This window comes from Daldinia childiae, assembly GCF_008694065.1.
Source record: "Daldinia childiae strain JS-1345 chromosome Unknown Scaffold2, whole genome shotgun sequence".
NCBI lineage: Eukaryota > Fungi > Ascomycota > Sordariomycetes > Xylariales > Hypoxylaceae > Daldinia > Daldinia childiae.
Window position 1 is genome coordinate 5,401,449 of NW_022984643.1, and position 22,767 is coordinate 5,424,215.

General features: G+C 45.6%; 6 protein-coding genes across 6 annotated transcripts; 1 reads left to right on the forward strand and 5 right to left on the reverse strand.

Moving 5' to 3' along the window:
* Window positions 1-80: 80 nt before the first annotated feature.
* GL218_02334 (2-methylcitrate dehydratase) lies at window positions 81-1,910 on the reverse strand (the record flags this gene model as incomplete). Its single annotated transcript, XM_033578843.1, has 3 exons — window positions 81-694; window positions 751-1,528; window positions 1,611-1,910. 3 exons carry the CDS (start codon window positions 1,908-1,910, stop codon window positions 81-83), a joined length of 1,692 nt encoding a protein of 563 aa, XP_033439247.1.
* Window positions 1,911-3,413: 1,503 nt separating this feature from the next.
* Window positions 3,414-4,379, reverse strand: GL218_02335 (uncharacterized protein; the record flags this gene model as incomplete). The annotated part of the gene is made up of 1 exon (XM_033578844.1): window positions 3,414-4,379. One exon carries the CDS (start codon window positions 4,377-4,379, stop codon window positions 3,414-3,416), a length of 966 nt encoding a protein of 321 aa, XP_033439248.1.
* A 1,073-nt stretch (window positions 4,380-5,452) lies between these two features.
* GL218_02336 (Type I inositol 1,4,5-trisphosphate 5-phosphatase 12) lies at window positions 5,453-6,981 on the reverse strand (the record flags this gene model as incomplete). Its single annotated transcript, XM_033578845.1, has 2 exons — window positions 5,453-6,749; window positions 6,842-6,981. The coding sequence occupies 2 exons, from the start codon at window positions 6,979-6,981 to the stop codon at window positions 5,453-5,455; spliced, it is 1,437 nt and encodes a 478-aa protein (XP_033439249.1).
* Window positions 6,982-8,832: 1,851 nt separating this feature from the next.
* GL218_02337 (Casein kinase I like protein hhp1) lies at window positions 8,833-10,425 on the reverse strand (the record flags this gene model as incomplete). Its single annotated transcript, XM_033578846.1, has 4 exons — window positions 8,833-8,902; window positions 9,035-9,572; window positions 9,625-10,186; window positions 10,414-10,425. 4 exons carry the CDS (start codon window positions 10,423-10,425, stop codon window positions 8,833-8,835), a joined length of 1,182 nt encoding a protein of 393 aa, XP_033439250.1.
* A 6,946-nt stretch (window positions 10,426-17,371) lies between these two features.
* On the reverse strand, window positions 17,372-18,266 carry GL218_02338 (putative Mpv17/PMP22 family protein; the record flags this gene model as incomplete). Its single annotated transcript, XM_033578847.1, has 3 exons — window positions 17,372-17,888; window positions 17,969-18,048; window positions 18,168-18,266. 3 exons carry the CDS (start codon window positions 18,264-18,266, stop codon window positions 17,372-17,374), a joined length of 696 nt encoding a protein of 231 aa, XP_033439245.1.
* A 2,398-nt stretch (window positions 18,267-20,664) lies between these two features.
* Window positions 20,665-22,758, forward strand: GL218_02339 (Signal recognition particle receptor subunit alpha like protein; the record flags this gene model as incomplete). Its single annotated transcript, XM_033578848.1, has 3 exons — window positions 20,665-20,898; window positions 20,952-22,454; window positions 22,513-22,758. 3 exons carry the CDS (start codon window positions 20,665-20,667, stop codon window positions 22,756-22,758), a joined length of 1,983 nt encoding a protein of 660 aa, XP_033439246.1.
* Between the last annotated feature and the right edge of the window lie 9 nt (window positions 22,759-22,767).

Sequence of the window (22,767 nt, forward strand, 5' to 3'; positions counted from 1 at the left end):
TAACAAAAATAGGCCCTAGGCTAGATGTTTTATATGGTATATATCTTGACTTCTAACGCATTTCTAAATATCCTGCAAATCTAGACAAAAGGGCTGTTCTTCACAACATATTTGTCAACATATTCGTCCACAGCCGTAGTCTCTAATTTCTTGCCATTCATCCCTAGATCGATAAGCTCCTTAACTTGCGACTCAGAGAAATGTGGTCCTAGGTGTCGCTTGTACTTGGCTAGAATGTGCGGCTTGGCTTCTTCTCTTCTTAGGCGGTGTCCTAGAGGAGCCTCAACAACAACCTCATCCAGGATCGTACCATCGTTCAGCTCGACCGTCAGGGCGTTAGAGATAGTACGTAGCTCCGGGTCGTGGTAGTCCTTGGTAAACTGCGGGTCCTCGACACACTTGATCTTCTGGCGGAGCGACTCAACTAACGGGGACGTCGCCGCCTCGCCGCCGTCAGTGTAGTCGGTCGCCTCCAAGCGCCCGAATACGAGCATAACCGAGCACATGTACTGGATACAGTGGTCGCGGTCCGCAAAGTTGTCCATCGGCTTGAATTGCTTGTCGATGATCCGGATGCAAGCCTCATGTGTCCTACAGGTAATACCCTTAATATCAGCTGCAGACTTACCTAAGTCCTTCAGCTTGTTGTGAATCTTCTGGGAAGCCTCTACCGCAGTCTGCGAGTGGAATTCGGCTAAGAGAAGGCAAATTAGCAAGGTGGCAGCCTTGTGGGTTTATCAATGTACGAACCTGGATACGAGACCTTGAATAGAACGTTCTCCATCACGTAGCTGCCGTAAGGACGCTGGAACTCGAACTTGTTGCCCTTGAACAGGACGTCGTAGAAACCCCACACAGGCGCAGATAATACAGTAGGAATACCGGGCTCGCCCTTCGCGACCTTCAACGCAAGGTTGACGGCTCTTTGACAAGCATCGCCGGCAGCCCATGACTTTCGGGACATGGTGTTCGGAGAGTGTCGATAGGTTCGCAGGCTCTGTCCGTCAACCCAAGCCTGGGTAACGGCGTCGGCGATTTGCTTCTCGCTCAATCCGAGCATGTGGGATACAACCGCGGTACTGGCAACTTTAACGAGCACAACATGGTCAAGACCGACTTTGTTATACGAGTTAAGTAGTGCCAGACAACCCTGGATCTCATGCGCCTTGATCATGCCCTCGAGAACGTCCTTAACGGTAAAGATCTTGCCTCCGGCTAGGTTGCCGCCAGCTTTGTTGGTGCGGTTAACCCAGTCGGCAACGGCCAGGATAGCGCCCAAGTTGTCTGAGGGGTGGCCCCATTCTGCGGCTAACCAGCAATCATTGTAATCAAGCCATCGGATCGTAGCACCGATGTTGAAGGCACCATTGACGGGGTCGAGAACGAAGTCGGTACCAGGGACCCTAGTACCGTTGGGGACGACAGTTCCTGGGACAACTGGGCCAAGTAGCTTAGCGCATTCCTTAAATCGTAGACCCTCAAGTCCACAACCTAGAGTATCAAGGAAAACCCATCGTGCGGTGTCAAACTATTTGCAGATTATATGTCAGCTAATTGCGTACCCCACCAATTTTCACGATACGGTTTAATATGAAATAGAGGACTCGTACAGCTAATTCAGAGTCAATCGGCTTAGTCACGTAATTGGCAATATCCTTGATCTCAGGATCGTATTCTCTTCCTTCTTGAGGCATGGCGGGAGCGGATCGTTGCGTGGTAGTTGTTGAGAATGGGGAAGACGAAGCAGGAGAGCGGGTGTAGGCGGGGTGGTTTAATCGTATCGTAGCTCCAAGTTTCGCTGTTGTTGCACGCGAGGATACACTTAATGGTGATGTTCTTTGCAAGATGGTTCTTGGTTGTAAACGTAACGAGCGGGAGGCTGATAGGAGACTACGATTAACTGAAGACATCTTGCATTGGCCGTGGACTCAACAAATTGCAGGCCAACGTCTCCAAGGGGAGTTTTGGAGGCTAGGAGGGAGCTTTCATTAAGAAGACGAAACGAAACGTAGGGCCGGTGAATTTGGAGGCCGACCTTATTCCCTCGGTACCTACAATCCTAGGTTAGATAGGTTAGATAGGTTAGGTACCTAGGTTAGGTAGTACCTACCTACCAAGGTACGGTTAACTTGCAGTATAAACCCGGCTACATACGGCCAATGGCGGGGAAGAGAACCCCAGAACCCCAGAATTCGAAAAACTATGATATCAGTCAGCAACCCTCCACCTATTACCTAGGTAGGGTCAATATAATCCCAATTATATACTTTCACGATTCCTTTTTTTGTTCTCAACCTAGGCACTCGGGTCTTGATCTTAAACGAACATGCTTAACTATTTTATTGAGCAATATGAGGTTGTAGGAACCCTAACTTTTATGGACGTCCCACCACTGAATCGATATTGTATCGGCGTATTTAGTAGCAAATACACCCCGCGTCCCCAACACCACAACCACTTCAAGAACTCCAGCCAACATGGTTCTTGTGCTGCCGGTAGCATGTATTATTAGCTAGCAACTGGAGGCATTACGTAATAAATTTGCGAATTTAAAATGAACCAGCAATATGATATTTGAATTCGAACCTGATCCTCGGGTAGCGCTTGGAAGATGGCAAAATATATCATGACAAAGAGTAGGGGAACGAGGGAGGAAAAAAAAAAACGGAAGATCTCCCAAAATCTACAAAAGAAAAAAAAAGAAAATTCGTGACAAGAGTGGGACTTGAACCCACGCGGATTGCTCCATGAGGATGTAGGAATTAAGGTGACCTTAACCTCACGCCATAACCAACTCGGCCATCTTGCCCTTGAGACTTCTGATTCGCATAAACAGCTTATAGTTTAATTCCTAATCTCAACCGAATAGGGTTAGTGTAACACTTGTCTAGGTTCTGTATATCGACCACATCCATCCTCCCCGAATACATCATACAAATTAAATGATAACTACCTAGGTAAATAAGCAAACCTATCATTAGTATTATTATTATTACCACATATCCTACTCGCAGCACTCACCAAACAATAGCACCCCTAACATACCCACGATCCACAAGCTCCCTAAAGTTTCTCTCCAAGCATTTAAACATATACCCATTCAGATGTCTTCCACTACCCAATACATCAACAATCCGCTCGAAATCAAACTCTTCCGAAGGCCGCGAGCATTTCTCCAAGATTCGTCTTAGGACAGAAGTCTTGCACCTCGGATCCCTAGCTGCCGTGCGCAAGCTAAGCGCCAACAATGACTGCTTTGTTACGTCTATGTCTATACTTCCCTCCATATTATCCCCCCTCTCTTCCTTCAACGCCCGAATAATACCCACATACTCATCCCTCAACTCCTTCAATATCCACGGCGCATCCTCATATCGATTCTCTTCCGGCTCCTCATATGTCCCCTTCCCCCTCTAGAGCACTGGCGACGGCCGCCAGCGCCACGCAAACGTATTAAAATCTCTGACGAGCCACGGCGGGAAAGTCTCGTTACCAAGTGATCTCGGCGCAACGTGCACGCCGTCCCAGCCCACGATCGCTTTGATATCGCCTTCTTTAGACACGATGATGTGGCGCATGCTCAGGTCCGGGTGTGTAAGGACGAATCCCTTCTTATGTTGACTCGCCTTTTCCTTGCCCTTAGTGGATCTTGGCTTAGAGGGCTCGGAGACAAGATTTACGAGGAGGCGAAGTAATTTATCGACGCCGATATTTGCTTCGGTGTCGCATGGGTACTGATCTAAAAGTGATGTGTACATTTCCTTCGCGTTTCCAAAGGGACCTACTGCGGTGTACAGAGGTACTCTCTCGCAGTCCTCGTTGTCAAGCCAGCGGTTTATCATGGCCTGTATGTCAAGCTCCCTCGAGGGTCCTACGTCGGTGAGCATCCCGTTACTGTCGAAGACTGGAGCCCCCCCATGTTTAAATTCGTATTTCCCAAGTTCAAGCACCGCCCGCGCTAGATTCTGCAGGACCTTACTCCTTATTACCCTGATCCCCTTCTCGTCATCCCCGTGAAACCAGACCTGATCCAGTGTCAGACCAGTCACGTATTCCATGATTAGATAGGGAACATGAATCTCGTTATGAGGAGAAGAATCGGCGTCGATGATCGCGGGCACCGGCACGCCGGTCTCCGTGCGAAGCATATAGAGCACAAGTGCTTCGGTACGGAGCGCTTCGGCGCATAGTCCATCCCATATATCCGGCGTACCGTTGATAGGGATCTTAATCATCCACTTAATATCTTCGTGGTCCTGGGAACCGGCAAACACGATTGAATAGAAGATATGCGCCGACCCTAAGAACGGCCCGTCGACCTGGGGTAGTTGTAGTGGAGATGAACCGTTGACGGATGTGAGCCTGTAGCGAGCCTGCATGATACCAAATGTAAAGGATGCAATAGTCGCTATGTCGATATGGGAGAGTATACCAGCATAGTCGTGGTGTTTCCTTTGGCTCCTCCTCTTCCGCTCCATAGCAGCGTTCTGGCTTTTTTCCGCCGGTGCAGCAGTTACGAGTGCGTCTTTAAGCGAGGGTTTGCTTTTTACTTCTTTTGTGTCCAGTTCTTGGTGACCCAACTTGACTTCCCATCGTGATAAATTTACCAACTTACCTAGGTCCGCCCATTTTCTATTGCTGTCTAACCCGCCTGCGTAGTCGACATGTGATTGGTTTTTACCAATCTTCAAAGACAGTCCCAGAATCAGTCCTAGGTTCACGTGCTGTTCCTGAGCTAGTCGATCCAGTTCTTCTTGACGCTCAAAGCGAGATCGCTCTATAAAGCTTTGTGCTAGGGAATCTGACATCGCTTCTAAGGAGGAAAAAAAGGTGTGCTAAATGATACAATGCTATTGAATAACTTTGTGAAAAGTAGCTGGACATAAAGGTTTATAGAGCTAGAAAAACCAACAAAGACTTGCTTCATGATGATGTTGGTGGCGTCGGTTTCCGTATCCGGAAGCTATTATTATCAATATTCTTGCATCGTATTTGGCATTGGCATGTTTCCACGAGCTTGCACGCCTAGTAAACTCCCTGTAAACTCCCCGTACAAGTCTAAAGTATTTCTAGCCATCTAAAGTATATACGGCCAAACGCCTTTAGTCTTTCATATAAGGGTATAACCACCACTGATTACCGTCATGTATCCCTCCAGGAAACTCACCTAAAAATAATAGTGCTAAAACCTCTTATAATCTGCTACTATAAAGTCGACACAAGGGAGGAGAATAACCACCAACAGATAACATCGATGCCGTAGAACTATTCATAGGTCCATAGTCACGGTCAAATCGTCCACGAACTGTAACCGTATTCAAGCGTAACAGTTTAGCATGCAGGCAGACCATGTCTTTCTAACCCGTGGCCAGCCTATTCGTGGCCAGCCAACTCCTTGCCAGCCTACTAGAAAACCAGCCGCGCGTTCTGTAAGGCGTAGCAAAGCCGAATACTACCAAGACCTATACCACCAAGTACCAAGGCCGACGAGGAGTAGAGTAACGAATACCACAAGACCCTCTTTTGATTGCGAGATCAGCATTGACCAACCGATAGTTGGCTCCCATTTCTGGATATAAGCTCGGCGTTCCCAAGACTGAAAGTCGATTGGGAATGGGAGCTTGATCCGAGGGTCTACAGGTAGGGGACTGTCACCTTTTGTTCTTAACTCCGATTCCAGAGCAGATTCGGGCGGCATAAGACAATCATGCTCAAGCATTGGGACCTCTACACGCAAGAATACTGCTCTATGGTCGCTTGATCTGACGGGGGGGAGCGCATTATAATCTAGTATCTTCATACTCTTATCGCCGACGGTCTCCCTGGCCCACCAGGGTATCTCTTGGTATAGAATGCGGTCGCACCAGCCGGGCCATCGATGAAGAGCCCACGACCAGTCGACTTCATCCATGTCGTCTTCGTCATCCCCGATGCGATCAAGCCCGGTGTGTGGCTTTGGTTTTGGGGACACTACTAGCTTATATGTTGGTGGGAACAGGATCTCTGCCTCGCTCAATCCGTGTAGTGTGTGGCCAGCATCTTTCTCTGCAGTAAGCTGATCGCGCGCCAAGAAAGGCGAGAAGTGATTAGAATTCACAGTATCAGGATTAGTATCAGGAAAGACTGAGTCCGAAGTTGGTGAACTCTTGGATATACGATAGTTTAGGTCTCCAGCAACAAAGAGGTGGGCGCCGGGCTTATATATGGAAATATCGTGCAGTGATTTTTCGGTTGTGTCCTGCGGGAGTAGAGCTTGCTGGGCTTCGGAGTCATCGTCACCCCGAATAGTGGACTGCGTCGCCTGACTTTCTGCAATTTCCTTAGGATTCTCAAATACGAGGCCAGAGACGATAGCTTCCCAATTCTTATTCCTCTTTTCGAGATTCCACTCCATAGCAGCCAGATGAGCACCGACGAAGGTGAGTTCGGTCGATGCTAATAAACAGCCATCCGTATTCCTTTTGTTGTAATGCATCCGAAGCCCCACAGCTCCTTTATTAGGCATGTCACCAGCGCCAAAGGCAACAACCGTAGCCCGTAGATTCTTCACCGTGTTTGGGTCGCGGGCGAAGAGAAGAATGCCTGTCATACCAACATTGCGCGCAGTCACTAGCGTATACAGATGCTCTACCCCGTCGGCGAATTTAGCAGCGGCAATATTTACGGCCGACTCATATCGTTGGAAATAAGGATTGAGCATGTAGGAGCCAATTAAGGCCTGAGCCAGTGGTGCCATCTCCTGGAGGGATCTAGACAGACAATTAATTATCAGAAAAATGAAGTATTGCTTAACACACTACTCAATGTGTCGCCTAATGAATGCATTTTATATGATACTTACATGACGACCAACTCTGGAAGACTCGAAGCGTTCCGTGCGAATGCATTGTATAAGTGTCGAGCAAAGACGGGGACGTTAATCTGGTGCTTCGCAGCATTGAAGGTGAGTATGAAGACGTCCAACGTCGGAACTGGATCCATCTCTGTAGACGAATTAAAAGCTAAGTTTCGGTGTTTCGGTGTTTCGGTGTGCAGTCAGGGTTGTAATGTGAATTTGTAGAATGGAACCTTGATCTTCCAAAAGTTGCAAGCTCTAATGTGTTAAGTTTATGTTGTATCACCTTCTCTTCCAAGATATCGGGGTTTTTGAAACCTCCCTCTTTCCTTTCCGCGTAATAGATATTATGTCATCGATATCCAATTCTCGGGTATGGATGTTCAGGGTCCTTCCGAATCCGGTATTATACGAGTATTTAGGTTAGGTAGATGGCTAAATAGGTGCTAGACGAACACCAGGAGGTACTTAATCTTGTTTTCCTCCCCTACGAATTCGACGACACTTGCCAACTCTTATATAATTTCACTCATTTTTACATCCATTCAAAATAGGGCTATGTGATCAGGTATGCGACCATATTACATATATATCTTATCCTAGACAAAAACCTGCCCATGTCAGGCGCTCTGCGACTATTCAAGGCCATGTGATCTTCGAGAATGTGCACAGCCTCTCCGAATAGCCGCTTCTATCACAAGACTTCCCTTTACTATTGGTCGAAATACACCCCTTACCTTGAGCATGTCTACTACTATACCAACCCCTGAAGTATTACGTAGTCACAACTCGTCCATTGTTACGAATTCAAGTTTACCAATGATAATGCAAATATAATTCATTCTGTGTAACTACCTAGCGTGTATGTCTGTCGTCATCGTCGCAGAAACCCCCCTCTCCATCAATGTTTCCTGAGTGCACTTCACCGACGCTACCAATCTACCGCGAGCTTAGACTGCGTCTTTCGTTTCGTCGAGTATCGCAATATTTTTTAAACGTCCTGTTTCTAACGCCTTGTAAGGTCAATGAGCCCGGAGGTTCGTGGATACTACTACTGGCTAAACGTGCGGAAGACACCGCCCATGTTTATTAATCCGCCTCAACCTGGAAAAGGATTGTTTCCGACCACGGGCTGAGATTTCACCACGACTGACGGTAAGGCCGATAGTATGTAACCATAGTACGTAAGCTGTTAGCTCCGCCCATGTTAGTATCGTAGATTCAAGACCAAGATCTGGCCTGTGCGGATTTAGGCGACAACAAGCTCCGGAGCATCATTAGGCTGGCGTTTGATATTGCTGAACACCCCAAGACGAACTCCCACCCACTTCATTACAACATCCCCAGGAGTGGATATTGGCATAACGATGCAAAATCCGAATGGGAAAATGAACGAAAAGAAACCATCGAAGAAGCGAAAAAGAAACCAAAGAAGTTCGTCATATCAGAAAGGCTAATCGATCGCATCGAAGGAGCATCAACAACTCGAAACATGAAGATATTAGTTTCGAAAGTAGAAGAAGCCCAGGCTCCGGGTAGGCATCATCCTCTAATTCATACGCATTATTGAAAAGCGAAGAATTGAGATTGACATGCCATGATAAGACTTAATTCCACAACGACACCCCAAACAAGTCAGAGTGCCGGAAGTGCCGTTCAAACAAACCTAGCCACACTTAAGAAGAACGTTGAATGTGCGCGAAGCACAAATCGACGCCTTCTAGTGTTACCAGGTTGTTCGAGCCACGGAATTGAGTCGTAAACCGGGAGTCATCGAAGAACGGAAACAATAGCAATCCATACGATATGAAAGGGATCGTGCGAGGTCCTCTATCCGATAATAATAGGCATAGGTCCTTGACGGACGTTCCAAAGCCAATGCAGAGGAAGATTGACGAGGTTACCACGATTCCGAGTTACTTTCCATTGTGCAGGTCAAACATGCGTCAAGCCCGCTACAACGCAACAGTTATCACTAATGTGAAAATGCCGTCGAATCATTTCGGTCGGTAGGATCCAGATGCATATCCAGAGCCAGCGCCCTGGCCTTTGGAAGCTGATCGCAGCCTGTTACCGCAAACTGAAGTGTCAGCAAATCGTGTCAGCAATTCCTCCGTCTAGCGCTGTAAATCACACCAAACTCGAAGGAAAAATGATTCCTTACTAGGAATGCTTGGGCTGGGCTGGCGAGACACTCACATCCTGTCGCTTCCTCCGACGGCACGGTTGGTTTCTGGAGTGTCAACGCCGGGAACACCGCGCTCGATTACCTTACGGCGAGAGCTGGGAATCGCGTTTGGCTTCACAGTACCCGACGGGGGAGCCTGACCTGCTGCTGCTGCAGTGGTTCGTCGGGCCTTGTCGTCTTCATTCTCACCCTGGCCGGCCGCCTGGGCGATTGCCTGGGCGTTCTTTTGATACTTATAGACAGTCCAATCGAAGACGTAGTCGTACTGGAACCCTTCACGGACGAAGAGATCACGGAAGATTTTTCGGAGGTAGCTGTAGTCGGGCTTGTCATCAAATCGGAGGGAACGGGTGTAGTTCAGGTAAATGGCAAATTCGTTGGGGAAACCACGGCAAAGGACCTCGGTCGGTGTAGTCATCTTCTTTTCCATGATGCGGTCATACTTCTGCTTCTTAGTAGCAGCCTTGAGACCCTGCCAGGGAAGAGAACCTCGGCAGAAGTATAGCATCACATAGCCTAACGACTCCATATCATCACGACGGGATTGTTCTGCGCTAGTTAGTTTCTATTACGAGGGCATCAGCAAAGAACAACTACTTACCAACACCAAGATGGGTATTGATGGAGGCATATCGAGCAGTACCAGTCAAGTTCTTGTTCTCACGGTAAGGAATATGGAAGTGAGTCTTGGGGTCTCGGTATTTCTTGGCAAGACCAAAGTCAATAACATTGACCTGGTTACCTCGTTTGCCGATGCCCATTAAGAAGTTGTCAGGCTTGATATCACGGTGGATGAATGATTTAGCGTGTATATATTCGATGCGGGAAATTAGTTGGTCGGCGAGGAGCAACACAGTCTTCAAGGAAAACTTCCTGTTACAAAAGTTGAACAGGTCTTCCAAACTAGGACCGAGAAGATCTAGGACCATGGCATTGTAGTCGCATTCGGTTCCAAACCAGCGGACGAAGGGGATACCAACGCCACCAGCAAGAGACTTGTAAACTCGAGCCTCATATTCGAGCTGAGGGTGCTTCGCTTTGACAGACTCTAGCTTAATGGCGATTTCTTCACCCGAGATGATGTTGGTGCCAAGATAGATATCACCGAACGAACCGGAACCGATCTTTCGACCGATACGGTACTTATTACCGACGCGAAGATCCTGCAGTAAGTCAGCACCAGTCAGCTCACCTGCCAACCGTATTCATGCTCGGAATACAACGAAAGTTTTGCAAGACAGGCTTCCGAAGACGCCTTCATGCTGACTATAGGGGGTACCCCCATCAACGCACACCGACATTCGGTCTCCACTATCTAGACGAGAACCAAGACAATCCATAGCACGATCCACCGCCAGATATGATCATGATAACTAAATTAACGACATACCATAGTAGTCATGCTGATTATTGGGGTTGAGCTACCAAGCTCGACAAAGGTGGATTAGATAAACACAGAAGCCGGGCTTCTGTGGTTTAAATCGACTCGCTGGGTCGATTATGAGGGTTTATCGAAACTATTATGGTCAACCTGTTCGAATCGAAATTAGTAAGACGATATTTACCTAGCAGGCAACTATAGATATTTGATTTTGCATTCCGAAATGAATTATTCAAGATGGTTTTGCAACGTACAAAAGCAACAGCGACGATTTCTGACAATAAAAGAGTGGCAAAGTAAAATGCGTTTAGATTTAAAATCAAAGGGCAGGGCAAGATAAGCCGACGAGACAAATAGATAAATGGACTGCTCAAACTCTCAAGCATAAAAGAACTTGGAGCGATTGCTGATACCCGACTGAGGTTTGAAATGGAATGGAGGGTTCCGACCGAGAGCAGAAGTACGGAGAAAGGAGATGCTTGTCTTACCTGACGAACTGGCGTTTGTAGTAGCTGTAACCAGCAGTTTACTGGCGTCAAAGAAAATGGAAAATGGGAAATTGATGGAATGAATAGTAAGAGAGAGGGTGGAGGGAAAAGATAAAAGCAGAAGACGTGGCCGTCGAATATCGAATTAATTTCGCCGGTCAAGTAACACGTCTCAGTCGAATACGACGGCGAGTGGGTGTATGGGAAAGATGGAAAGTTAGTGGTTAGGTTCGGTAGGGGAAGAGAGAAAAGGAAGAATGAGACGGCGGTGGACGAATTTGGCTGAGTGGAGGAGGGATGGGCTGGAATGGGGTTGGGCGCGCCTCACGAAGCTGGGCAGGACCGACCCCGGTACTGATTGGGTTTTTGGCGCGCTGAAAGTGGGTGCAAGTGTCCACTGGTTTGCTGGTTTGCTGGCTGGGTCAAACTGGCTGGGCTCAACCTGTACTTTACTCCTAGGTACCTACTTTTAGTGGACAAACGAACTAAGGCAACTGTGGCTGACAATTATGTATGTATAACTGCATCCTGTAGCCTGCAACGCTTGAAGAAACCGAAGGGAAGTCACCTTGCCCAGGCTTAGATATGGTACTTACGCACATGTAATACATACCGATAACAGGTACAGTCTTTAGCTTTTGGGGTAAGTATCTTTTCACCGCCGTAAGGCCGTGCAAGCTGCGTACATGTAAGAGGTAGGTACTACCACCAAGTACTTGAAACATGTACCTTATGTTAGATACATGTAGGTAATCTACATGTATCAAAGTCTACATGTACCTATAATCTTTACGAGCGGAATTTAGTTGGTGGGTTGCTCAATGGTCCTCAATAACCCTCAGCAACCGGATCGCTAGTTTCAGAATATCAGAACCGGCAGTTGCTTCTGCCGTCGTTAATAATCTTCTTATCTTCTTATATTCTCTCATCAAATACTCACAATGATGAATACGCCGTGAGTAACCTTAAATGCAATAACCGTTAGATCATGTACCTAAGTCTTACACACAAAAAAAAAAGCATGCAAAATGACAACCGACGCATCCGTAGCGCTGTTTATTTTAAGGCGTCCAGATGGCGAAGTGTAAAAATCAAGCCCCAGTCCTTAATTGAGGGGGCTCGATAATTCAAGTGTTGAAAGGCGCATTGTTGAAAATGCATTGTGAAGGGTGATAATTCAATTTCGAATAGCTCCATTCATCTCGAACCAATAGTATAGAGAATCCAAATCGGACCCTGACGAGGGAATCAGCTACAATCAGCTACTATATGTTACATATACTACCAACACTACCTATATATGTAGTATAGTGCGTATATACGTGCATGTACCTAATACGTCGGAGCAGAGCACAAGGGTAGATCACGAGGAGGATCACGAAAAGGCGCACCAAAGTAAGTATGCATCCGGATAGGAAGCTTTGGCCTGGGAAGAAGCTCTGTAAGCTCTGTAAGCTCTGATATACTCTGTAAGTTCTGTAAGTTCTGTAGTTATGCTCAATCGATGGAAGCGGCATTTTCAAATGTCAAAACCAAAGCAACAAATGGCCACTTACTTATTTACGGGCTACTATTATTATTATTATTATTATTATTATTCGATATTGTTGTTATTCAGACGTTAGAGGTATTTGTTACTTCATTTTATATTTACCCAAGCATAAAAGCCCCCATTCCCCCAACTTTACATCGCGAACTCATGCCTCATACGGAAACGAATTAAACGCCCAGTAGTATGACACGCCATAGAGATCGACGGATAGAACTCTTACGCTGGCGTGCACTGATTCGTGGGCTACAATTCGATTTCAATGTAATAAGTTTTCATGCTATGAAATACATACGTGCCATATACCATAAATAAATAAAAACGTCGTCAACCAAAGTAATTGATATCCCCCCGTCCTCCCCTTTTTTTCTCCTAGGACTTTCAGGACCTTTAAGTCTTTAAGGGAAGAACATTAGTGTTTGACGATCCAAAAATAGCTTGATCCACCGGGCGGCAAAGGATTTTTTTTTTCTCGCAAGTTCACAATTTCCAATTCTTGGCCTAAAGTGGCGGCGGCCTGCGACCTGCAACGCAACTTGACATCACAAGCGTACCTATTCTCTATCTTACCTAGTGAAACTCGGTTTCTTTTCATGCCATGTCAGCTCCGAAATGGAAAGGGGAAAGGTCATCTTATTAACCCTTTTTTTTTTTTTACACTGTAGCTTTTACAACCCCCCCATCCATTCAACGGTATTACTTGCAGCAACAGCAGCAACAGCACGTCAGCTAGGTACTGGTCATCTGTAAAGTAACCGAACATCTACATATAAACTAAGACATGATGGAAGAGGCTTGACAAAATATGCACATTATCTACAAAATTCAACATTATGTATTTGCCTCTTACGTTTGTGGATTTATTTGTGTACATTTAGGCCGTAAGAGCCTCGGTTATCATACGATATTGAAACAGGGCATTTGATGCCTAAAAATATACCCTGAATGACTTGCTATGCAAATCATAAGATGGAGATGATAGAAAGATCCGGTAAGCACCGGTACCTCTACTGCAATATGTGAATCATGTTAATACATCATCATCATCATCATCATCATCATCATCATATACGTACGTGTAAATTTGCCAACTCGTCAGCAACCAGCTTCATGGCCTAAGACAAGCCAGGCTTGCGTACTTAGCTGCCAAGTATTACGAGCTCACGTTTTCAAACATCTTCGGTTATTCAACTTCAACACTAATACTATGAGCTTGTCCCCTCACTTCCCTCCAGTACCACCAGCGTGTATTGTGACATTATAGGTGTATCCAATTGCCTCGCTCGCCGTTATTAAAGCAATCATATTTTGCTTTCTTGCCGGCTTCCTAGCCGCAGGCCACGAATTCGAAAAAGGGCGCGCCGAGTCAAGTTCTAGCTCAGTCGAGGCTCTGCTGATCCCGCATCTAGACTACTTCGATCATACCGCAGATCCGAAAAGAAAAAAAAGAACCGCGACTTCGGACCAAGGTCCACCCCTATTACACCTCATGGCCGCTACTATCAATCAAGCTCTCGGATCTCTCCCCGCCTTCCTATGTACATAGTACTATTATTACGTCCCAGAGGAGTTCTCCTTACCGAAATTCCAACTACCTTTCCAGTTACCTTACTGTACCTCACGTGGCGCACGGGTAACCATCCCTAATTCTGTCTTCTGTCTTCTGTCTCCTGCAGGCTGTTATGCATGTCACGCAACCAAGTAAAGTCATCTTCGCTTAATACCTAATCAGGTATATAATTCTTACTTAGCCCCTATTGCGCCTTTGATAATGCTCTGATCTTAACAACCTATCACCATTCCGAATTGGCAAATTTAAGTAGCATTAGTACAGCACTCCTGCATTCATAAGGTATCATCGTTACGATCAGTTTTCATCATCATCCATATAGGAGTACAATAATTAATAGACATACAAACCTATTGCCAATGCAGTTTCCTCTCTCCTATACTTACTCTCTTTCAAGCGAGTGTAAAAGGTATAGCTTTCAGAATGATGAAGCTCAATCGCTTCTTACTGGGAGACCTATGTTCTGATTCGCTCTGAGAGGTATGTATGTTTGTCGTGTTAGATCTTGTCTTCCACGTAGTTATATATACCTCATAGCCAGCCCTAGTAGGTGTACACATGTGTTAAGGTATGTCCTTAGCTTCTTTAGTTCGGAATCGAAATAGTAGATAACAAATTCTACCGAATGTGCAGGAAACTTCCAAGACACTAAGTATTATTCTTAAGACTACCTCTATGTCTTGATGTATGATTGGTTATCTTTGTAGCTCATTTCTACACGACACAGAAACGTGTATCAGGTCAGCATGTCTCTTCCTGCCAGATATGAAACTGGTTTATTAAACTGGGTATAGCCTTTGCATCTCGCTGCAGCAGGTTGTATAACCCTTCAAAGAAAAATACACTAACTAGTGAAACAATTATATTAAAATATACCACTTGAGTATACTAGGTACATTAAGCTACGATCATAAATCTGCCGTGTGGGTAGATATAAGTTAATTGCCCAGTCAAGAATCTCAAGTGAATTATGTGACAAACTCTTTAAATTAGCTACTCTACTCTCTAGTATGTGACATTATGTCAAACGGCACAAGAAAGCAACTACCCAACAAAGGTAAAGGAGCTCGCGTTCCTCGGCCACCATCAAACCAGAAACCTCACCAGCCAACCATACCTCCCGCCCCTAATGACAGAAGACATGCTGCCCTTCATGGTGATCCTAAGGTGGCCGTTTCGGCACAGATGTGGAGGAATGTCAACCAAGCTATAGAAAAGACGGTAGATATAATACTCAGTAAAAAGACAGCCCCGAAGGGCTTTGGACCTGACTGCTGGGAAATGGACGAAGGTTTTGGGGTGGCCCTCGTGGCGGAAATAAGACGAGAAATTAAAGAGGACTGGACATTAGATAACCCCAAGCTCCAGAAGAAGCTAAAGGAAGTGGCTCGTGATATAACAGCAAGGAAATTCCGTTTTCCGTTCAAAGGTGGCGGAGTCTGGTTTTGGTTTAAAAGTGAGTTTACTTTCATCCCCTCCTTTTCCCCTCTAACTAGTCTCGAGGGCCAGGATTTTCATCAATGCCCTTATCCACAATAAGGCACTTATTAACATACTACTGTAGTAACCGATCTTCATAAAGCTACCCAGCCGATAGCCGAAATCCAGCAGACAGGCACTCCGTCAGAGGCTGACACGGTTCTTAAAAGTACGGATCACGAAACAGAAACCAAAGCTAGAGGAGATGATTCCGCTCAACAAAAAAGGGAATCTGCTGCTGAAGAGGCCTCATCCGAGTTACATTTCGACTCACATTGAATCTATAAAATGTAGATATTTATATCCGTACCCTTTCGTGGTGCAAGTCAAGGTATCATGAATACCTAGATATAGTAATAATTACATGTAACCCCCTTCTGGAACTGTCACCGAAAACTTCAAGATATAATTATATCCACAGCCCAGGATGTTGTACTGTGTGTGATAGACAAAGGAAGCCCCCTTCTAATTTCTATACCTCAGTATAAGAGCATAGTAGTATCCCTATGATCACTTGATGCTTTGTGCATACTTCGATAACAATATTCCTGTTTGGATAACTAGGCCTTGTAGATAACATAGAGATGGTCCCCTTTGTCAAGTTGAATGCGGTAATAGCTTACCCCCCCTAATATGGATTGGCATAATGTTAAAAGACAAAGGATAACCCACCGACTTCTAAACTCTGCATCTACAGCTCTATTGTTTACTAGGTCAATATTAAAAGCTAACAAAATTTACCCTTTTGCAGTATATTTGGCCTTCCTAGAAGTCCATAAGTATATACTATTCGATCTAATACACGTCAGAAGACATCATTAAGGAGGCGAACATTAAATAGCTACAGAGATAAAATAAATATCCAACATAGCCATCAAAACATAACTTAGACCAAGTTACACAATGTCAAACCGGGCGCAGGAATGGGCGGAGCAATGCGAACTGACAGTTCGCAAAATGTACGTAAACCAGGAGCTACCTCCTGTGATATCTTTAAACCACTAAGCTTCCTAGGATAAATTATTACTGACTCTAACTGTTGATCAGAATGAAACGCGGATTCTCGATTGAATGCTTATATAGAATGTCGAGCATCGAGCTCGGCAAGGAGCTCAGAACTGGCGTGATTCTGGTAATCTCGAGTGGTAACAGAGCGGTTTACAACGTCGACTACCGAGACCCGGGTATTAGAGAAGGACTCTTCTATATGGCACGACACGGCTTGGATGAGAAAATGGTCATATACGGGCTGGGCTTTCAGTTCAAAAAATATCATTAGATGGTACTAGGTATTAGGATTGAGGGACGCGGGTATTCCTTAAACTTACTATGATGTGATAGTTTGGTACCGGAAAAGGAGTGTTCTAGTTATTCCATCACAATACATCTATTAAATTTACCCTATAATATTTCATAATAGGTATCTGTACGAATAGAGCGCGAGCTCGTGGTTGTGCCATGTAGCGTATTATGATGAGTATACATAGGCGAGATGTGTAGACGATGATGTACAGAGTGAGTAATACCGTATGCCGTCTGAATAAAATCGAACAATTATGACATGGTTAAGACTCTTATAGAAGAAAGCGTTGGCCGTGATCTCGCAGGTATCCGGTGCCACTTGATGATTTCTATTGTAGTATAGAATTATAGAGAATATATATATCAGGGGCCCAATCCGCTTAGGAAAGCTCTGAAAAGGAGTGGCAATATCAAGCATATATGTGCCGCACCTAATGCTATGGCGAGGTTGAGGACATGCTCTGGTATGTCTGCCTTTCTGTTCAGCATTGAAAATCCCGTAACGCTCTTCATTGCTGATAGAAATGCGAATCTCAGAACTGACATATAATTCAGTCATACCGATTCCAACTTCTGTTCCTAACGAGCGGTAATAAGGCTCATATAAATGCCCCAGCCAACGCCAGCAAGGCTACCGACCAGGTTTCGGCCCTGGATGCTTGTAATAAAGGCAAAGTTGATCAAGCTTATGACTGGCCACACCTTCCATCCAGCGACGAGGAGCTCGTAGAACTCAGCGCGGCTACGAGCGATCACACTCGCCCAATTGACTTTACTATAGTTGATAGCACCACGAGAGAATAGATACTGGGCGCTCTTCGCTGGGCCGCTAAGCGGTACACCTAAGGGTCGTAGCATAGCTTCTTGGATGGAATGTATAAATAGGCTGAAGAGAAAGGTGTTGACGACTGCGCCGACGGTTTGGTCTAGAATCATCTTGACGGCCGTGTTGCCAATGTGAAGTTTACGTTCTACCAACTTGCCCTCTTCCTCTTCTTTCTCAAGCGCCTTCTCGTCGTTTGCTGCCGCGGAAGCCACAGCGGCGGATGTAGGCGTTATATGGTACGCCGGGAAGGACTCCTCTAGAAACTCTTGCCTGGTGGACGATTAGAATGGACCCTTTATAAGCACTCGATGTAGTATATTCCTATGGGACTAATGCGACTTTAAACGTACCATAAGAAGTTAGGTGGTATATTGAGAAATGCGTAAAGGACAAATTGGAAGACTGGCACCCAGTCGATAACAAGAGGAGCCTATAGATTGCGTTAGTTCAAGCTTAATAGGATATTTACTGAGAAAGGTGGCTATATGGCCTTGAAGACTCATATTCGACGGTAAGCATTTTCTTTGTTTTGAAGGAATTAACCCATACCTCATTCTGATACGCCGTCAGGCCTTGCGCTAGAAGGTTAGATGTAGCCGCAAGAACCGCAGATTGAATAGTAGCTGTGATAATCGGAGAAAACGCCATGTCGACGTATTTGAAGGTTGCCTGCTTGACTGGTAATCACACTTTGGAGAAAATCGTATATTTGCCGGCTCAATTTTGAGAGATTAGAAGTGAGATGAGCTTAGGCAGAGGATGAGGTTACACGTATGTATATACACGTACGTATATAAATATAAATAAGTCTTGGTTACCAGTCAAATATTAGTCAAATATTATTGGCCTGCCTAGGTACCCAACCTAGGCACGTAGGATAACGAGGTAGGAATCTAAAATGTTAAGCCCGTCAGAATTAGCAAAGACCAGATCTACCAAAAGTTGGTGCATACATGGATAAGGTATCCAACCAACCAACCAACCAACCATGAACATCTACATACTGTTACGACATGCATATATAGAAAAGCACTGTTCGATAACATCTTTAAAGAATTGTTTTATTTTATTTTATACTATTTCGAAGGGTGATATATAGCCTTGATCTTACTTCACTACCGTATTCTTTAATTAGAGCGAACCCTGTAAGAGCCAAGATTTGTTGCTTCTATACAACAGTATCTTTAAGTATGAGAGATGCTAGGCTTCGTGATTTTTTTTTTTTTTGGGAAGCGCTCATTATGAATCTGAAAGAGCCACTAATAGAACTTGACTGGCGTATCTACGCCCTGCTAAGAATCCACATAAATAGAAATTGTACAAGATACGAGTAAGCGAACAAAAACTGTGTCCGCTGGTTTCGTTTTGTCCGTGTGTCTGTTTGCATCGGACCTCGTGCATCCCCTCCAGAGCTCTCTGGTAGTAGAACATATCGTAGCGACCGCATCTAACCATACTTTATTAGTGTTGCTAAGGCAATACCCCTGAAACTGAAAGGATCATACTCACCAAAAATAGAGAATTTGCTAGAAATGTGTAAAAGAAGATCGTCCACCCGATCCAACCGCCAGTTCCCTTACCACCATTCATGAGCTCGGCGATGGTTACTGCTACAATGATACCGACGAACTTATAGCCTGAGTAGGCTACAAGGTCTAGGAGCTGAGACTCGTTCGAAATACTAAGAAAGTAGCAGCCTAATTTCAGGAGCAATATCTCGAGTATGACGACGACTCCGGCGGTAGATGCTGTATATCCTAGCAACTCAGGCTGGAACTGACCCCGTAAACCTGCTATTAGCGTTGATAACAATATGTATGTAACAAGCGCCATGACTGGAATGTACATATCGGGGCTGTTGATATCGTCGCGCGGTGGTAAGTACCAGCCCTCCTGTCCGTTAGGTCCTACAGCTTGTCTTCGCGACCAAGGCTTGTGGCGCCAGGGGAAGAGCACTAAGAAGAGCTTGTTGATGACATATTTGTTGGAAACGTTAAAGTAATGCTTGAGAGCGGAGAAGTTGACCCATCGGTTCATCTGACAATATAGGTGTCAGCAGAGGTATAAGCTTCACTTTGGGCCTGAGGAGTTTGTAACTAGACCTACATTTTGCTCAACGTGTTTGAAAGCATTTTGGCCGACTGTTCCCACGAACTGAGCGGCCATGGGATCATTCATGAAGTTCCCATAAGTGCCAAAGACATTACTACCAGCGGCGGGCGTTCCCTGCTGGTAAGGATTTCCATATGCGCCTTGTTGTTGGGGTTGCGACGACGTTAGAGGTGGCGGCGATCGTAACTGTGGAACGGTAGAGACGTGTTGAGGTACGGGATGGTGAAGCGGCGGAGAATGGCCATAGTTTGGATGTTGCTGCATCTTGGATCTTGGATCTTGGATCTTAGTCTCGACTACGAAAAAAGGTTGTTAAGGTTGGTCGGGTTGGTTTGTTGAATTGTAAAGCTTGGATAAGTGAGGGCTGTAAGGCTCATTGGCGACTTTGTTCTGGAGATGTGTTTTTATTTTATTTTAATAAGAGGTTTGTTGTACAAGTACTAAATGCTAACTAAATGTTGTACGTATATGTTGCAGCTGCTGTAAGCTGCCTTGTCAAACCCACTGTTCCGAGATTATTCCATTTTGAAACTACCGGGTACATATGTTATGCTAGGTACCTAGGTACCTGATGCACCTAGTTCACCCCAATTGGCACCTATGACGTGCCGGAGCCGCAATAAGGTTTAATTCCGAGTAACCTAGTCTCCGTAATCGGGTGTCGATTGGTTCGATTAAATCAAATGCATGGATATATAGGTACATCTGCAGTTTGCCAGCTGAGAGCGCTATAAATGTACATATATGTAGGTACTTGCCGTAGGTACATAGGTACGTATGCTACTTTTCTACTACTTTTCTACCCTTGTGGCTCTTGTGGCTCTTGTCGCCTCGTAACAACTTATCGCTTCATCCAAATATGCAAGCTTCGGAAATTCTATGCTCTTCTTTTCTAAGTAGCTAAAGAAAAAGAAAAGAAAAAACACTATCCAATATGTTGGATACATTTGAAATCCTCACCACTTCCGGGGTCGTCCTCTGGTCGCGAACCTATGCGCCGGTCAACCCGTCCGTTATCAATAACTTCATTTCCGACGTTTTTATCGAAGAAAAGGGCGCTGTGGCCGGCGCAAGGAATAGTCAACCCGCAGCCAGCAATCCATCATACAAGGCCGATCAGCATACCTTGAAGTGGACGTTTGTGAAGGAGTTAGGCGTGATCTTTGTTGTACGGTGCTATTCCTACTTGATAATGCCCCTATGTTGTCTAACTGTTTCTAGGCTGTCTACCGGTCCCTACTGCACCTCTCGTGGATCGACAAGCTTGTTGATAATTTAAAGACTATATTCATTGACTTATATGCTGATCAATTGAAGAAGCCCAATACTACCATCGTGGAATGTCGCAAATTCGACGAATACTTTGACCAGCAATACCGAGAACTCGAGTCAAGCGGGTCTACCAACAGCGCACGACCGGCTGCTGTTACTTCTCTATTAGAAGAGAATTTCATATCAGGAAATACTAGAGATGAACCCCCTCTTCCACCGGGTCTCAAGCATAGAGGCAAAACGCAGAACAATCCCTACGAGCGTCCATCTACTGCTGAATCTACCCCGAATACTTCCCGGCCTTCTACCCCTAGCGGAAATCATCTAGTAGTAGCAAAGGGCGGTCCTATAGGGAAGATGTCAAGAAGAGCCAGAAAGATGAGAAACAGTTCCGCCCCCATCTCCTCCGGTGATGAGGGACCAGCAAGGAAAGCAAAGAAAGCACCCAAGAAAGGTCGTAAGTGGGATGCCGATGGCTTTGCCGACGAAGAAGATGATAGCCTACAACTGGATTACTCGGCAACCCAGAATACTTTAACAAGCGATAGTGAAGTAGATGCAGCTGCTCGGTCGACGGCTGGAGAGGGGGTGGACTCATCTTCATGGGGAACGAAGACTTCTAAGGGACAGTTCGTGCTGAAAGACTTGGATGATGAAGTACATTCCATTTTGGAGTCGGCCGAGGCGAAGAATACTTCAAAGCGAGAAACGAAAGGTGGCTTAGTTGGAACTGGGTTGAACACAATCAGCAGCCTTTTCCGCAACGTGGTGGGCGGTAAGACATTGACGAAAGAAGACCTCGACAAAGCTATGAAAGGGATGGAAGACCATTTACTACGGAAGAATGTTGCTCGTGAAGCAGCTATACGGCTTTGTGAGGGTGTTGAGAAGGAGCTTCTTGGTGTGAAGACGGGCAGCTTCGAGAGCATCGATGCACGCATCGCTAAGGCCATAGAAGCCTCACTCACTAAAATGCTTACACCTACCTCATCGTTAGATCTCTTGCGCGAGATAGACTCTGTCATCAAGCCCCCTATGACATCAATGCGAAAGCCGAGACCCTACGTTATCTCTATAGTTGGAGTCAACGGAGTTGGCAAGTCGACTAATTTGTCTAAGATTTGCTACTTCCTGCTGCAAAATAAATACAAAGTACTAATTGCAGCTGGAGATACCTTCCGATCAGGAGCTGTAGAGCAACTAAAGGTCCATGTGCGGAATTTGAAGGAGCTGACCGAACGTGAAGGTGGTAAGGTGGAAATTTTTGAAAAGGGGTATGGTGGCGATGCTGCCACGGTCGCCAAGGATGCCGTGAGAGAGGCTGCCAACGAAGGGTTCGACGTCGTACTCATCGACACAGCTGGACGGCGACACAACGATCAGAGGTTGATGTCGTCGCTAGAAAAGTTTGCCAAATTCGCTCAGCCCGACAAGATTCTAATGGTTGGCGAGGTAGGATCTATTAAATCCTCCTTATCAAACGACCACCCTGCTAATTTCATGATAATAGGCACTAGTAGGAACAGACTCGGTCGCTCAAGCAAGGAATTTTAACTCGTCCTTCGGTCCTGGCCGAACGCTAGACGGATTCATCATCTCCAAATGCGATACAGTCGGCGACATGGTGGGAACTTTGGTCAGCATTGTCCATGCTACGAACGTGCCTGTCTTGTTTGTTGGTGTTGGACAACATTATTCAGATATCAGGAACTTTTCCGTGAAATGGGCAGTGGAAAAGCTGTTGAGTAATAGTTAATTCGGACAT